The sequence below is a fragment of the Hyposmocoma kahamanoa genome, unplaced genomic scaffold (genome assembly GCF_003589595.1).
Source record: "Hyposmocoma kahamanoa isolate Upper Pololo Valley unplaced genomic scaffold, ASM358959v1 100021, whole genome shotgun sequence".
Classification (NCBI taxonomy): domain Eukaryota; kingdom Metazoa; phylum Arthropoda; class Insecta; order Lepidoptera; family Cosmopterigidae; genus Hyposmocoma; species Hyposmocoma kahamanoa.
This window is the reverse complement of record NW_020653200.1, coordinates 13,853,733-13,871,800: the sequence shown is the minus strand read 5'-3', so window position 1 is coordinate 13,871,800 and position 18,068 is coordinate 13,853,733. Positions and strand designations below refer to the sequence as shown.

Sequence of the window (18,068 nt, the reverse complement as noted above, 5' to 3'; positions counted from 1 at the left end):
GAGATAATGTTAGATTCTACAAAAATAAAGTACACAAATCTTTTACTAACCTACCTATTAGTCATTTCTAGTGAATTAATTCTGATTAGAAGATTTACAGTACAATATAAATATTCTTTATTGCTTAAAGGAACATTTGTGAAGATGCACGTAAATAATGAAGTACAATAGGCGGCGTTATTGCTAATAGAAATTTCATCCAAACAACTTTTGGGTTTGAGAAGTTATACAAATATTTAAAATATTATAAGTAATAACTAGATTATGTGAAGGCTGGCTTTAAAATGATTTTAAAAGAAGACTAAATTCATGATTATCTTTAGAAATGTAATCTCCAGCCCAGTATAACGTTGTGTTAACAATTTCGAAGAGTGGGTGATTGTAGATTAATAAGACCACAAGCTAATGTAACTGCACCGTCCAATGATTTAACTCATTATAATCATTCGCTTGCGCGCAGTGCGATAAGCCGGGCGTTGCTCTAAACCGTGCGTGTTCATTAATTCGGCTGAGATATTTACCCACTATTTTTCCTAAAGAAAATGGCTAATTTAGCACAAAATGTTTGCAATGTGGAAAGTGTGTTTAGTAGTTCCATGAAACGTGTGTGTCACTATCTATCGAACAAATAACCTCACTATCTTCAACTGGCAATGCAACACATGCAGGGGTAGGGCCAATCATCAAGGCGTTTATCTTATATTCTACCAGATGAGGTAGATGACGATAACATGGAAGCAACTTCACCATCAGTCACCACTACGACGCAGAAAATGTTACACCAAATAAAAGTGGAGGTTCAAAATATAAAAACCAAAGTACACTGCAATTCTATTTAGATAAAATTGATGATTATGAATGTAAACTACAGAATTATGAAAAACAATTAGAATTATTAGATAATCAATGTTATGATTTAAAAAATAACTTTAAAAACATTAACCTAAAGTGCAGTGTGCTCGAAAACAAATTGAATTTAATTGAACAACAATAATTGTCAAATCAGCTTGAAATTTGCGACATCAAGGAAAAAGAGAACGAAAGCTCTGAAGAATTGGTTTAAAATGTAGCAATAAAAATAGGACAAAATCCGGAGGATATATATAATAAAGGTGTATAGGAAAAAAAGCTACTATCCACGACAGCGAAAAGAAATGAGTCACCAGTAGCATCATTGTGGCTTTGCCAGAGGGATCCCGAGACCTTTAGTTAAACGCAGCCATGAAGACGACAATTTTACCTGCTTATATTAGGGGTAAAAGAGATGGCAAAGTTTACCTCAGAAAGTCAATAAATTAATAATTTCTAAGGAAAAAATATCGTGTTCAGGACAACCAAATCTCTAAATGGTTTCTTAATTTTTACACCATTATCAATTTGAAATGTTTTGCATTGTGTATCAGTGAAAACGTGTTGTAAGTTGTTGATAAAAGGTAAATACTCATTACATTATAATAAATACTATGTATTCACTACTAATCACGATATTAATAAGTATAAATGTACGTAATAAAGTATAGACACTTTGAGATGTGCGACGACGAATTATTAGAATTCCTGAAGTCAGACAAACTCGAAACAAATTTGGATTATCGGCAAAAACGGCGCGATATAAGGATTCAATGCAACCCTTTCGAATTGGACGATTTTATTAAAAAGTACCTATAGATTATCCAAGGAATTGTTGTTAACGACCAACAAGAGACATCAGTGGCTATCCAATGGCACAACAAACAGTGTCTGCAGGAATAAGTGAAATCGCGGCATGTGTCAATCATATAGAAAAATATATATATATATAGTGACTATTTTTTATATTTAACCTGCTTTAAATACTTAGGACCTCGTGTTGTGTTATCCAAAATATTACGCATATTTTGTAATACGAATGTGTTTTTTTTAGGATTTATCAGAAATTCAAGATCCCTGGCATATTGGGTAGAATTGATGGCACCCACGTAACAACTGTTGGGCCCACCGACAATGAAGAAAGATATTAGTCACAAGCAGTATCACTCTTTATATGTCTAGCTCATTGACTTACAATTATATTTATGGACGTCGGGTCCGCGCTAAAAAGTGTCCGCACTTGTAAGGCGCTAAATCCTATACAGAGCGCCAAACTCCGCTTTAGTCTTCATTTGTTCGACTGACAGCGCGATACTGCGATGACATTACAATTTAAATTTCGAATAGGTTGACTTGGGACATTTTTTTCGTGGTTTTTGTATTAGACCTGTCGTTCATTTATTTGTAAGTCAATGGTCTGGCTAGTAAGATTATTATGGACTTGATAAAAATAACCTGAAGGCCTAACTTGTTATTTCATAAACACTTAATTTCAGATGTGATGCTGATATGAATATCAGTAGTATAGATGCAAACTGGTTGGTGAAGACACACATGGAATTTACATCCAATTAAACTTCATCTAGAAAATCTAAAAAGTGTATGTGTCTGCTTGGTACATTGCTGTACGACAAATTTATAAAGGTTTTAATTGAAGGAAAGAGAATATCGATATAGCATACACCATCATCATGATGTGCGAGTAAATAAATAAATGTTAGAGTGCGGAGAGCTACACTGTGGTCATCTATGGATCGTGAGAAATGGAGGAGGATACGCTGACAAGTATAGGGGAATAGGATATATTTTGTAAGGAAAGAACTAAGCTGCCTGCGTAATAGTGGGCAATTTTATGTCTAGGTATGTATGAAACAAACCAAATACAATAATACAAAAAAAATATTTCAAATATTTATTACACCCTGCCTATACCTACATATTATGTTTATCATATTAGGGGTAAAAGTACGAAATTGCCGTTTCGCACTGAAAAATTAAAACAATTTTTTTTAAGATTAAATATATTTGTTTAATCAAAGTTTTTTCCCTTGTTGTCTATACATTTCTGCAATGTAATCGGAAGGTCATTTAAACCTTTGCGATAGAAGTCTGGAGACCTGGACTCCACAGCTGTGTGAAGGGATTTTTGTACTGCTTCCTGGGAATTTTATTTCCATACAAAAAAAAATCAAATTGCGGAAAAAAATGGTAGTCGGTCGGGGCGAGGTCCGACGAATATGTAGGATGATGGATAATTTATATCTGCAGGTCTTGTAAAACTGTTTCTCAAGCAGTGTGAGGTGTTGCGTTATCATAGAGCAATAACGGTGAAGCTGTTTTGCTGCGAGTTCCGTCGTCATTATTTAAACGCCATATGTCATATTGTGGGTATGCTAACATTAAACCATGACGTTTCGTGGTAGTTTGATACGGATCGGCTTCCATCATTACCTTCAATTCAACGTCATTTACATTTGTGACTGGTCTTCCTCGTGGTTCTTTCTTCAAGTCGTAATTTGCCGTATTGCCGGCGTTTGCCGTATTTGCGTATGCCGTATCCTCTCCAAATACAGCATTGACAGTTTCTGCTACGTTAACTCCATGTGGAAATTCATATTCGAAAATTAGGTACTCAGATTTTCGCTGTATCTGTCTTCACGTTAAAAGCTGAATGTAAAAACAATTGAAAGTCGAACAATCAAATATCATGTTTTTTTAAGTTAAGCATGTTTTACTTTTCGTGTGAAAAACGTTTCACTCTGAAATCGGACACCATACAGGTTTAATTTTAATTTAAAGTGGCCAGTAAAATAAATCGGCAATTTCATATTTAAACCCCTATTATTATCAGGAATCAATCGCATTAAATTAATCACAACACAGATTTGAAATAACTTGTACTCAGTCTCTTACATGCATCTGTACCTATTTCTAATTATTTAAACTCGTTTCATAACATGACTCACATGCATACATATATTATTTTAAATACACTATTTTATTTTACAGTCAATTTCATTAGGTACATAGATCACAAAAGATCCTTTTCCGTTCCAAAATGATATGGACTTTAAGGCGCTGGTATGAGTGAACCTACTCGTTGATAAAACACATCACATCACTTCGCTGGACTGTTCGCATTCCAAATATACTTATGACTTAACTCAAATTCATGACAAATTATAACAACTTTTCTGAAACGATAAAAAAACTAATTGATATAGTTTGTAATTGATAAAGTTGTAGTAAAGTACAACTGTGTATTAGTGATTTATATTTATAAATTGTTTGCATAATTGTTTCAGGCGATTCTGGTTACAAACGGATACACCGGATGATGAGACCATTATTTCGTGCTGAGAAAACGTAGAACAAAATCATTTTATACGTATAAATACTGGTTAAATACTACTTAAAATTAAATGCAAATGATATTTATAATGGAATCTTCATGAACTCTTTTTGTGTTTCAGTGTTTTTGGAAGCTCCAGAACAGGAGCAACAATCTCTCGATCTCAAATTAAAATCACTCCAAATGCAAGAATTTACTATTGAAAAAAGAAATAATTTATTAAACATGTATTTTAATTAGAGATGTTCATTATTTCAGTAAACACCTATTGAAACCCCTAATAACAGGTATCACCCTATCTATAAGTAATTACAAACATCTTCAGTTTATCTGCAATTGCTCATAGTATAGGTTACTAGTTACGTAGCTCACTTTCCTATCCCATATTTCCTCCTTTCCGCTCTTTTAGAAATCCCTGTAAGTCTGAAAATAAAAATAATATATACTACAAGAACTTGGTTTCTTTCGAGTATACTTTTGGAATAAAATCCTGAAACAGGTACTCACATGCTTCCATTATTTTAGTTTTTAGGATCATGGTTTTCTAATTTAGAAGTGAGGGCAACCCATACTTTTTCCAATTGTTGGGACCTGTGAGTCTTTCGCCATGTAATCCAATAAAACTCTTACTTGAGCAGTTGTACTTCAAACAATGAAAATATGAATAAGTTATGTACTTATGGTATGATAACAAATGCAATACCCATTAATGTAAACAATAACCTAAAAGTGTGCTATATTGATACTTACCTACGGTGTTTAGTTTTGGGCAAGATTGACCACAGAGTACATTAATAAACTTCATTGAGCTTCTAGCACAAGCTAATAATAGATGTCTTCTAGTTTGAAAAATAGTTATCAGTTTTGTTTAACTTTGATTCACTTTTTTTTTAATAAATTTTCACTCATATATTTTGGGTAGGCAAAGGTTTCACCGTACAGCCTCTTCATACAAATTCTATTCTTCCTTGTATGGAAAAGGCGACAAGCGCGTGTTCTCTATTTATTTCACTTAGTAATGACATACCTGTTCTATCCTTAAAAGAACATGCCTTTGGCTAAAAATACGTACGCACGTATCTAAAGAAAGAACATTACATTGAAAAATTTCACAATACAAATGGTAGCAGTCCAGAACAAATAACGATCATTTTAGAGGATGGAAAAAAATAAAAGAAAGGAGCTGCCCTAACTACAGAATGAACGTGCATATCTAAACAAAAATTTAACGCTACATAATCTATCGATAAGTCATTATCGACATGCAAATGTATGACTAGAATTTTGAAACTTTTCTTTTTGTTTCTTTAGTTTACTGTAATCAAAGTATGATTAAAACGTATGAAAAAATCGGAAACGAGTGGATAATTTTGATTTCAGGAACTGAGAATGCCTAGTAAATGAGTATTGTTGAATTTAAATTAAATATAAAATAATTTACCAATAAACCTAACGATGGAATTGCATTATCATGTAATCTAGTTACATTCAAAGTTCTGTTAAAATTTGACTCTTTAAAATAAAAGGAATAAATGTAGATGGTCTTTGATCCAATGTTTCAATTCGCCTGTCATATGATTTCTAACAATTCTTATTTCATTTGTAGGTAAACTTGAAATAGTAAAAATAATAATAATAAAATAATAAAAACCTCGTAATGAATTGTTTTAATAACGGAATATCCATAATATTTACGCTTACAAGACCAACACTGTCACATAACAATAATCAAAATATACAAACAAGTAGGCAACCTGAAGTAATCAAAGAAAAATTTGGCAAGATTTATGAATAAACTACTTACATAACTCTAATTACATGAGATATTTGGGCTATTGTGTGATTCACAGACAGAAAAATAACCATGCCTGTGCAATGTTACATTCGGTTGATTTTCGCTATTGCTAATGCCACATCGCATTTTTATTAGTACCTAATTGTTTTTACTGTCAATATTTTTGTCCATTTTATTACTATCCATGTCAATAATTCAATAAAACACTTGAAAAATATTTGTTTTGACATTTGGTGTACTTACCTTACCATGTACTGCGAAATGAACATAGTTGGCATTTAATATGACGTTACGTATTTTCTATTCTCGTGTTTGGCACAGACCAATGTAAGGTTATCTCTTTTGGCTTACGACGATACGCAGTACAACAACATTGAAAATATAAACACAATAACATGTTTATATTTTCAATGTCGAAATGCATCATAAACATATAACTGATTTATATATGTCAACACAACATGTCCTTTGGTTTCCATAATCTAAGTCGATTATTCATGCGCGGCTAACGCTTCGAAAGCGAATCAGTTTTAACTAGCTCATGGTACGAATTTTAACGATTCCGTTTAGGATCCAAAATTTAACTGCTTCGTTATTGATTCGTTTTAGTAAAGTTCATGGTACGGCCCCAGGGCACATTTAACGATTACACCCTGTACAGATCGAGTCCGAACTATACACTTTACTTGATCATAATATCTTGTTACAGTCATAGTCGAAGGCCGTAAGCTGTCATACGAAGTGGTGGACATGTCAAAAATTAATGTAATTCTCAACTCGCATGATGTCAGTGAGTACCTCAAGATATCGTGTAACGGGCTAGAAGCGCGGTGCGATTCGTACTCGTTCGAAAGCGTACGATGTACATTCCAAGTCGACGATGGCTGCTGGTACTATGAATCTGTGATCATCACGCCTGGAGTCATGCAGATCGGATGGGCAACGAAAAATAGTCATTTTTTAAATCATGTAAGTTAAAAATTAATTATTGAGTCATGGTCAACTCACACGAAAGGTAAAATTTCAAAAAAAAGAGTCTATACATACCGACTATACATGATATCAATAAATTTTACCATAAAGTAATTAACTATAACAATGTGAAAAGAAAATGTTTATTGCCATAACTATCTGTTAAAAGTATGTGTTGTATTTGTTTGCTTTTGCTGAAGTTATTGATGAATAAGACCTGACGCAGCATGTGTCGACGTAGATACCACAGAAATCTAAATAAATAGGCACTAGAACTGTAAACGACACGCTTATTTTTTTAAAAACGGGTGTCGCCAAATAGTTGTCTGTGATCGACACTTGACATTTCGTTTTTCATGAACGTTAGGGATGAGACTTGGCCGATAATTAAAAACACTTGTCTTTGCTTTAATAATAAGGGTTATTTTAATCTTCATTAAAATGTACTGAACAAATTCTACTATATGTAAGAAACCAGTTCTTTTTGTCTGTTATCATCAATATTAAAGATAACTGAATATCCAGTTGATTTGACATCGACACATTTGGGAACTTTGCGTAGGTATTGTATTAAAAATACGTATGAAACGTAAATGATGTAATTCACACTAAATAAATGACAAACTGACACTTATTTAGTTTTATCAATATACGTGTTGATAAATTACCGGCATAAATGTTTTGTGCGTTATTGTAACAATGATATATAAGACAAATAAACGTAATTTGTTGTACGCACAAACCGATTTATGTCGATATTTTTTATCAAAACAAAAAGTATAGTATAGTTACTTACATCACTAGCTCAACTGCAATATTAGCAAAAATTGCGATATCGTAGATGACACATTACATTTCTCAGTACGGTTTGTAACACCATATATATTTGACAGCTTGAAGCAGCACGCACACACTTAGCAACACGAATAAGCTGATTCTCATAGTGGATTATTTCATTTTAATAAAAACAGCGTTTGTGCTTTAAAATAAATTTACCGGTGAAATGTAATTCCTTTATTGGTATAATTACAACTTGTGAAAGAATTTTCGCAATTAGATTTGCTGCAAATCACCATTTTTACACACTGTTTCACTTCCGAAGTTTCGAGCAATACTGAATGACAGCCCGCGCACTGGTGCCTTAAGCGACACCAGGGCGGCGACAATGTCGCCACATTTATGTGACTTCTAGTGCTTATTTATGTAGATTTCTGTGGTTTCTACTGTATTTTAAAGAACGCTGATTAAACGTTATTGGTAGTAACACAAAACTAAGGTTAACAACGAGTGCACTGTGAGTGTGAAAAATAAAGTTTCCGAGTTGGAAAAGAAATTCGAGTGGTATAGCACTTGAATTCAATTTTGAAAGTAATAGAAATTAAAACGTTTTCATGAGTTTTCTAGTCTATTTTTTATGACACTACATCCTTTTGAAAATTTGCAACCGTGTGTCAACAGGAAGGCTTCGGGATCGGCGACGACCTGTTTTCGCTATCGTATGATGGATGTCGGAAGCTGGTGTGGTACAAGGCGCGACCAACCCCCATCAAGGACATGCCAGCATGGCGCCCGGGCGACGTACTTGGCTGCCTCATCGACATACCTAAAAGAGAGGTCATCTTCTCACTCAATGGACTCCGACTTGCGCCTTGCAACGAAATCTTCGAAACTACTAGGTTAATTCATGTTTAAAATTAAGAACGGTTACACACGGTGACGTTTAGCAGCGATGCAAACGCGATACAGTAGCGATGCAATCGATAACCGTCTACCTGCAATGCAGTCGCACGTTTATGTCGATGCAATCGCGCGTTTGTATCGATGCAGTCGCGAGTTTGCATCGATGCATTCACCTATGCAATCGCGTATTCCACGAACGCACGTTAGCATCGCTGCTAAAAGTCGCTAGAAGAACTTGTGTGTAACCAACCACTCTAACTTCTACACTTTATGTTCTCCTATAGTCTATCTGTTTTGAAGACGTGTGAAATGACATTTGTAGGGTTGCCAGTTTCCATAAAGTTTGAAATAGTTATGTAGTTGTTGTCGATAATTTTATCGATGGATTGTGAAAGATAAAATTTTGCCAAACATGACAGAATTGCGAATGTACGTACGGCGTCCTAAGGATTACTAATTGCCTTGTTGCCTTCTTTATTCATATTTTGATAGTTGGCCTAATAGTATCGAGATCAATTTTTATTCTTATACATTTTAACAAGAATAGCCGGATTTGATTATGTATATTAAATTAAAATGAAATTCTTTAAAATATGTCTCTAAAATATGTCTGTTCTTAATACAGCGGATGTATGTATGAACTTCCAAAAATTGATAATTCAAATGTACTTGTGCTCAGTAATTGGATGAATCGAGAATCGATCAATGGGTCGAGGAGACCAATATTCTGTCGATAGAATATTTATCGACTGAAATCACTTGCTAATCGCAAGCTGGAAAATTGGCACGATGAACTGTCATTTTACTCCATCTTCAAAAATGACAGACTATAGTTATTAATAAGCGATTCTTTGCCAATCTCAGGAACGGATTCTTCGCGGCGGCAAGCTTCATGGCGGTTTTCATAAACATAGTTCTAAATACAGCGGGTGTATGTATGAACTTCCTAAAATTGATAATTCAAATGAACTTGTGCTCAGTAATTGGATGAATAATGGGTCGAGGATAGTTTAAATGAAACAAGTTCGGCTATTTATTCCATAAGCGTGACCAATATTCTGTCGATAGAATATTTACTTAATACACTTGCTAATCGCAAGCGGGAAACACTTTGGCACGATGAACTGTCATTTTACTTCGTCTTCAAAAAAGACAAACTATAGTTATTAATAAGCGATTCTTTGCCAATGGCAGGTACGGATTCTTCGCGGCGGCAAGCTTCATGGCGTTCCAGCAGTGCCGGTTCAACTTCGGCGCTGAACCATTCCGCTTCCCCCCCACCGATCGACCCTTCTCCAGCTTTAACGAACACGGCTCCCTTACCGACGAACAGAAAATGGTAACACGCAAGACTCATATCGTGTGATTATTTTGCGCCAGAATTATCGACTGATTACATTGCCGTCAGAGACTCGCGATGATATATTTAAACACAAAATGTTACTTCTATTTGTGACTGCTAGAGCCTCTGTACAATTTGCCCTACAACATTGCGAAGTGTTCTACGCGGTGACAGTTGTGATTGCACACCATGGTAGGGGTACTTAATAAGTTATGCGTCTAAAGGATAGAGTATATATAGTTGTAGACAGTCCACAATTTGTGGCATTTTGGCGCATTATTAGTCTATAAACACTGATTGGAATCGAGGGACTTAATGTACCTAAAATGTGAACCTTTGTTTTATTATGGACATACCCATTTCGTCATCAATGCTTATGAAATTTCTTTTTAACCGACTTCAAAAAAAGAGGAAGTTCTCAATTCGACTGTTTTTATGTATGTTACGCAATAACTCAATGGTGAATCGATTTCTTTTTTTTGTTGGAAAGAGGATCCCAGAAGAGGTCCCATTTAAATTTGAAGAAAATATTCCACCTTAAGGGTGGCTAGCTAGGGGATGAATGACTTTTGAGGTCGGTTTTTTAGTACTCTGTACTGAGATTATTACTATATATTTTCTAAACATTCAAAAATGTATGGTGTCTCATGTTTAATTTTTAAATGTTAAAGTATTTAAATACATAAGTACCATATAGAAACATAACTACAATATTATTTTTTCAGACAATAATTTGTAGCAAATACTTAATAGGAAATAATAATTTGTCGTTAATGATTTTCTATAAATAATGCGCATATTCAAATGTAATCAGTTCCGAGAAATCCCGGGATTTGTAGAAGGGAATTCTTAGTTTAGCTAAATTAACCCCCTCATTTCTGATAACTTTTTATAAGTCATCTATAGTTAAAGGGCTGTGCCTTTACAAATACAAATTTGACTCGTTTTATGTTGCTTCAAACAACTCATGTGAACATTTTGAAAATGTGTCTGAAATTTGTTAATAAATATCTCAACCAAGACTAGAAACGTAAATGAAAGATTATAAAGTCAGTATTGAGACGGTGTCTTATTATTAGTATCTAACTTCTGTTCTGGCCATTACATTGACGTTACAAGCAACGCCGCCGTTACCTTCCAACTCCTGGGGGTCTACTCTCGTTCTCCGTCCGACATTCGTCCAAAACAATTACTGTCAAATAGGTAATACTCGATCAAATTAAAAGAAAATGTCAAGTGTGAAGCTTCATTTCAATCATGCCTCTTTTAATTTGGTAGAGTCATTGAGTTACAAATAAAAAGTCAATGGGTAGAGTATTACTTATTTGACAGTTAGTGTTTCGGACGGATAATGAAAGTACAGGGCCTGATTTCTGAATACCCGCAGCTATAATGTTCTTCGACTAATTTTAATTATATTTTCTCGTTGATTTCTCTAAGGATTTGTCTGTTTTTAATGCTGATAATAAATCATTACTTATCAAATATATAGTTTTGATATTTATGGAAAATTAGTTATGACGTGAATTTGCAAAAATAGTGAGTTGTACAGATTCGTTGATAAGGCGAAATATGTGTGTCGAGATCGTAGCAAATGGAGATCAGTGGCTCTGCCTACCGTACATTATCTACTTGTATCTGTTTCGTACGTTGTTCGAAAAATTGTAAAGGCAACATAATGTAAATCATAATCATCATCTGAGGCGCTTTGCTCGAAGCGTTAAAATATTTACCACGGTCACCATATCATAGTGTATATTCCAGGTGGTGCCCAGACGAATATATCTAGAGCAGCTGAGGTGCTCGAGCGTGAAGGAGGACTCGTGCACACTGTGCTACGACGACACAGCGTGTTGTGTGCTCGAACCTTGTGGCCACAGGTACGACATTTGAATCTTCGCCGCCACAACAAGCACTATACTTTGTTTTTCTCCGAATTAAAGAAAAAACGTAAACAAAGTAACAGTGATCTTAAGTAAATTTCTTCAATCTTTTTCCGCAGACAACAAATTACAGTGAAGGAAAACATAATAATTGATGACAAATGACATTCATAAATGATACTATAATAAAATAAGCTTGTAGCTTAGACTATGGAAACCAAAGGACATGTTACATTGACATATATAAATCAGACATTATATGTATGTGATGCATTTAGACGTTGAAAACATAAACATTTTATTGTCTTTGTTTAACTATTGCATGCCGTCGTAAGCCAAAAGAGATAGCACCACATTGATTTATATCAAACACGGGAATCGAAAATACGTAACGTCATCTTAAATGCCAACTGTCCTCATTTTGCCATTTTTGGAGTAGATCAAAGGGAGGTACATCAAGTGTCAAAACCAACGTTTGGCCAAATGTTTTAGTGAAACTCGCATGAATTGTAATGAAATGAACAAAAATATTGCCAGTCAGAACAATTAAGTATTGATTAAAATGCGTCGTTGCGGCATTAAGGGGTGCGGCAGTAGAAACGGTGGAAATCAACCGAATGTTACATTACACCGACATGTGTTATTTTTTTTGTCTATAAATCATACAATGGCCCAAATATCTCATGCAATTAGACTCATTTAAGTAGTTTATTCATAAGGCTTGCCGAAATTTGCTTTGGTTACTTTAGATTGCCTGTCTGTTAGCATATTTTGATGATTGTTGATAACGATTATTTTGAGATAGTGTTGTTCTTGTAAGCAGACACATTATCGATTTTCTGTTGTTGAAACAATTCACTACGAGGTTTTTATTTTTTCATAATTTTTATTTTTAAAGTTTACCTACAAATGAAAAAAAAGAAAGAATTGTTGGAAATTATAGGATTGCCGAACATAAACATTGGATCAAATATCATCTTCGTTTGTTCGCTCCATTTTGAAGAGTCAAATTTTAATAGAACTTTGAATGTAACTAGATTACTTGATAATGCAATTCGTTCGTTGCATTTATTGGTAAATAATTGTATATTTAATTTTGAGTAAACAAGATACATTGCTAGGCATTCTCAGCTCCTTAAAACCATCCACTCGTTTCCGATTTTTCCCCACTGGCAACTCTAACATTATATAACATATATTAGATGCACTGACGTAATAATTATAGGCGCCCAATAATAAATAGCAGCAGCTGCAATAACTTATCATCCATATAGTTTCAATGTAAATGATAACTGACAGCGACCAACGTGGCAGCTACACAAAACTCATCTACAATGGCCGTTTGTAATGCTCTTTTTCAAACTTGTCGAGGGTGTAGACAGCAGCACTAGCTGTATATCAATCTGCTGCGCTCGCGTTGGCCTAGGCTCGACCAATATGTATTGCAAGAATACTTGTTGACTCTACAACCAACCATCAGTACAGCCAAATACTTCTAGAATGTTAATTGAAGTGCAGAATATGCAGACAACAAATGCTGTTACCAATACATATATACAAAACAGCTTAAACTATTTAAAACAATTTAAAAAAATCTAAATTCAGTCTTGAGATTGGAAATGCATAGAGATCTCCTGATTTATATTATTTTTCGTAATATGTAAGCATTTATAAATGCAAAATAATAAATTCAAAATCTCATATCTATCAACCCGGATATTCCCATATGACAATGAATATTGATCTACTTTAATTAAACATTTTAATCATACTTTGATTATTGTAAACTATACAAATTACAAACATAACAAAAAAAAAAGTTTCAACATTCAATAGACTTAATTGATGACTTATCGATGATTATGGTACAACACTAAAGAAATCCGCCATTTGTGGTGGATATTTTTGGTTTAGGTAGGGACGTTTATTCCGTTGATAGGGCAGCTCCTTTCCTTTCTATTTTTTCCATTCTCTAAGGCTTGTAGTGGTCGCCATTATGGAAATAATAATAATCTCTGTTTCGTTAAGTTTTTTAAATAGATTAAGTATGTAAAGATAGAAACTTGTTATTTAATCTTTAGTGAATACTACTACTAGTACAAGAAACGTAATAAATACATAAATTTAATCAACATTGTTTTGCTTACAATTTGGCAGAACAAAATGACGCTTGATAAAGCACCCAAAATTTCCTTCTGCCTAATGCTAAAAAAACAAAGTACAGACATCATCAGGCGCATCTTCTATTAATATTGTGATATCGTTCGATTTCCAGAGGGTTCTGCTCCGTGTGCACGTCACAACTGAAAGAATGCCCGATGTGTAGAGCGCCTATAATGAATGTGAGGCGGGAAGACACATGACACGAGGCACTGTCGAGATCCAGGACCTGCACGTCGCAGAGGCCTGGCGGTGGGCCCGGTGACCCAGAGCTCCTGCCCACGCCCGAACCTTGCCACTCCGACGACGAAGACCAGCCTGACCAGCTCTTCGACATCAACTCACGAATTTTTCTCCCATGCGCAAGATATATCAACTAGATAAAGAGATATCCATAGTTGCCTATTCATTTACATTGTTAACAATGTTGGCTATATTACTCTGTTATAATATTATAAGACACTTTACAAATTGGCTTATAACTTACGAAATACAAGTATTGAATGAATACTCATTTCTTTCGAGCTATAATAAAAGAGGCTCTAATTAGTTATAGTATGATTGAGAATGTTTAGTTTCACTGTTAGTTTAAATTGTAAGCATCTCTATGAGACATGCTATTTGCATTAACAATGTCGTACTAATGGTGCGCTTGATTCTCCGTTGAATTTTACGAATAATCTCCAATGTCTATTGTCATTTATAAGGGTTCTGCGCTGAATTGTTTCGAATCTTAAATGTAGATTTTCAGAATTAAGAGTAGATTATGTGATCATGCAATGACTGTCGTCATAGTTTACGATCCCGTCTTAGAAAGTGATATCCTCATCTGTTATTTGGATGAGAAGTGGCCTTTATTAAAGATGATCTTGTGTAATATTAATTGTCTGTTACAATGGTTGCAGCGATAACAATTTAAAATGGGAGATAGAATACCAGCTGCTTCTGTTTATTGTAATGCAATTATTAGGATATATCTAGCAGAATTTCAGGTGAAAATTATTTTACGCCATATTTCACTTAATTTTTTTTAAAGTACTTATCTTTCATTCCGTCCTCGTTAGAGTAAATTATGTTTAGCACCACGATAGCTGCCATAACATCGTTATGTGTTACGCTCCCACGTACCACCTTCCAAAAATCCTATCAACCGTTTTCGTTATACGTATTTGCTTATGGCTCTTTCCAGCTTAGCTCCGTATAATTTCATAACTGTATCTCATTTTCCAAGTGGAAAGGGTCCTAACAGATTCGAACATAAATGGTATTTAAAGTTTGGATATCGGGACAATCATCGAATATCGATATCATCATCCAAGGGGATATTGTTTCCTAGATAATTAACTCTGTATTTTTTACAATTACGCCATTCTGTATAGAATAACAATAAGAATCTTTTTACTGCCATATCCAAAAGTAACTGTATAAGCGAATCAAAACTCATGTATAATAATGGAAGCAGCAGTAATTATCCGGTAACAGATGTGGGTAGAACCGTCTAAGACCAGATCTTATACTGTTGGTGTTGTTAACGTTTGCAAAGTCAGTGTAACTGTAATCTCCAGTTTGATATTTCCAACGGCATTAGGTGTAACGAGCAGTATTTGTTCTGCTGCGTGGTCTAGTTTTTAGTACTCACTGAATGTATTTTGAATGACTGACTAAGGTAGGGCATCGCGAAAGACTTAGGGTATATTGATTTACGTCACTTTTGACAAAATTAGGAATTAATTTGATTGAATCTTACTTTATACGTGGTAATTTTTTCGAATACATCTGCAACGTACAAACTTATCATATTTCAATTAAATTAGTTGTTTTTTTTTTCAATGATTAATGGTTACTCAGCATGAAAAATGATTTCCGGTCACGTGCAAGGGATATGTGTAAGGAATGTCTTATGAATTAAATTTCTTTCTTTAACCTTTACCTATTTTCTTGCAGACTTTTTAACATTGTCCAAAAAATGTTGAAGTAGTCCAAATGAAGCCGTAACCGATGTATATTTTTATAGTCAAATAAAAATAATAACATTGTCGTGGCCATATTCTATAGGCCTATACGTCACTATCGTCGCCGCGTCTTTGAACTGATCTGTATACATCTATGCTCCATCATCTTTGGTAACGGCTTTGGGGTGTTCTTGTAACACCATTACGATCTGCAAATTGCTTTAATCATGAATAAATGGCAGTCTCGTTATTTTATTAGCATTACAAAAATAGTATACTATGTGATGTTTTTGGGTTGTCGAATATAAGCATCTTCGTGTCTATACACGTCTTTATGTTTTGCCCAATTTTGGGAAGGGTAGCATAAAAATAAGCAGTAGCTATACTAATATCTTAATTTGCGTTGATACATTGTGCGGAAATAAGGTGGATGATTTTCAAATGTTTGGCAGAATAAAACGGATCATTAATTATCCTTTAATATCCGTGCTAAATATCTTTAATGCTTCTTCTAAAAACATCTAAATATAAATAAATCATAACCAAAACCTTGTTTCGCTCAGTGTAATCGCTTTTACTCAAGTTGAATCGAATCAATGTGTATTTTTATAGCTATTATTGTGTTATAAAGTATTTACACGTTATCTTGTTACAATTGTCTTCTCGTTTGCTTTAACAAGGTGAGGCCTTTCGTAGTATTAACAAATTATACCAGTCTGTAGACTGTTCGATATCAAAATTTCAAAGTTATTCATATTATAAAATCATGTAGATATTTTTAATCGTAGTTATTAATAATTATGGATATTGCTAATATTGTTCAAAGTTATATTTTGGCATCCAATAGTTTAAGATCTAGTTAGATAAAATGCAATCAATAAAACGTTCATTAAATAATATACTTAATTACTACGGTTTGAATTAGTATTTTAGCAATTTAGCTTACGAGGTTTTTGCAACAACAACAATCTTATTAACGCAGTAAAATCTACACCCCCAAAGAGTATTATTATTATGGTCACTCCTACCTAAGAATTTAAAAATTACTTAATATTTTTTATACTAATTTAAAATTTTGCACGAAATATTTTCAAATCATAGCACGTGGACTAAGTTAGTTATATATGATTATGTAAATATGTATGTCCTACGAACTTCCTGTGATCACAAGAGTCCAGTAAATACTATTCCATCCACTACCTATGTATACCATACCATTGTTTAGTATTCATTTTAATATGTACATTATTGTACATATATGTGATACATATGTACAATGGTCTTTTTATGTGTACTATTTATGAAAGTATAATTAATATGGCTATAATTTATTTACTAGAAACAAATAAGTACAATTCTTCTATGTTGCAAAAAATCTAATTCAGACCTACAATATTTAATTAAAATGTTTTTAGACAAGATTGATTTTTTAGCTCGCAAGCGTATTTAATTCGAATATTTTTTTATATCGTCTGCCATTCAAAAATATAAATCTTAAATAAAGTTAAATGTAAAAGAAAATGGCATCTGTAACTTACAAATTTATTTGTTATTTTTGCGTAGCTTTGTGATCTAAATATGTACTTTCATCTTTTATTTACAAAATCTATGATCTATTCTCGATGCTAAGTATATAATAAGTACGTTGGTCATATTATGCAACATACGTACATTATTTCCATAAAAATTTACCAAAATCTATTTTCTTATTCTGTAATGATATAGTTATCATTGTATACAATAAGAACTTAAAACACTGTATTATTTACATATTTCAAAAGGTATACTTTACAATTTAGAGCTTGTAGAATGTTTTACTAATAAGAATTCCACGTATTGGTAATAAATAGCTCTCGCTCACTGAATGAATGAATCATGGGTTTGATTATTTTTTAGGAACGGGGCGTTAGCAAAATCGAGTCAAGTCCAATGCGGAATTCTCATTAGTTTGCACATTCATTTTTATATATTGTACGTAGGCGACTGCGAAGTACAACGACGTTTGTGTGAATTGCTTCAAACAATCGTTTTCTCCAAGCACGGCCTCTGTTTATACCTCATCGTCTAAAAAGTAATTAATAAA

At 33.7% G+C, this 18,068-nt stretch overlaps 1 protein-coding gene across 1 annotated transcript in view; it reads left to right on the top strand.

The window, feature by feature from the left end:
• The window catches only part of LOC113227492 (RING finger and SPRY domain-containing protein 1-like), a 28,970-nt gene extending 11,825 nt beyond the window's left edge, over nucleotides 1-17,145 (top strand). Inside the window, exons 6-10 of the mRNA XM_026460435.1 lie at nucleotides 6,706-6,965; nucleotides 8,427-8,644; nucleotides 9,843-9,987; nucleotides 11,755-11,870; nucleotides 14,149-17,145. Of these exons, the coding sequence (XP_026316220.1) occupies nucleotides 6,706-6,965; nucleotides 8,427-8,644; nucleotides 9,843-9,987; nucleotides 11,755-11,870; nucleotides 14,149-14,236 (827 nt within the window). The 3' untranslated portion in view covers nucleotides 14,237-17,145. The remainder of the gene's footprint in view (nucleotides 1-6,705; nucleotides 6,966-8,426; nucleotides 8,645-9,842; nucleotides 9,988-11,754; nucleotides 11,871-14,148) is intronic.
• Nucleotides 17,146-18,068: the final 923 nt, after the last annotated feature.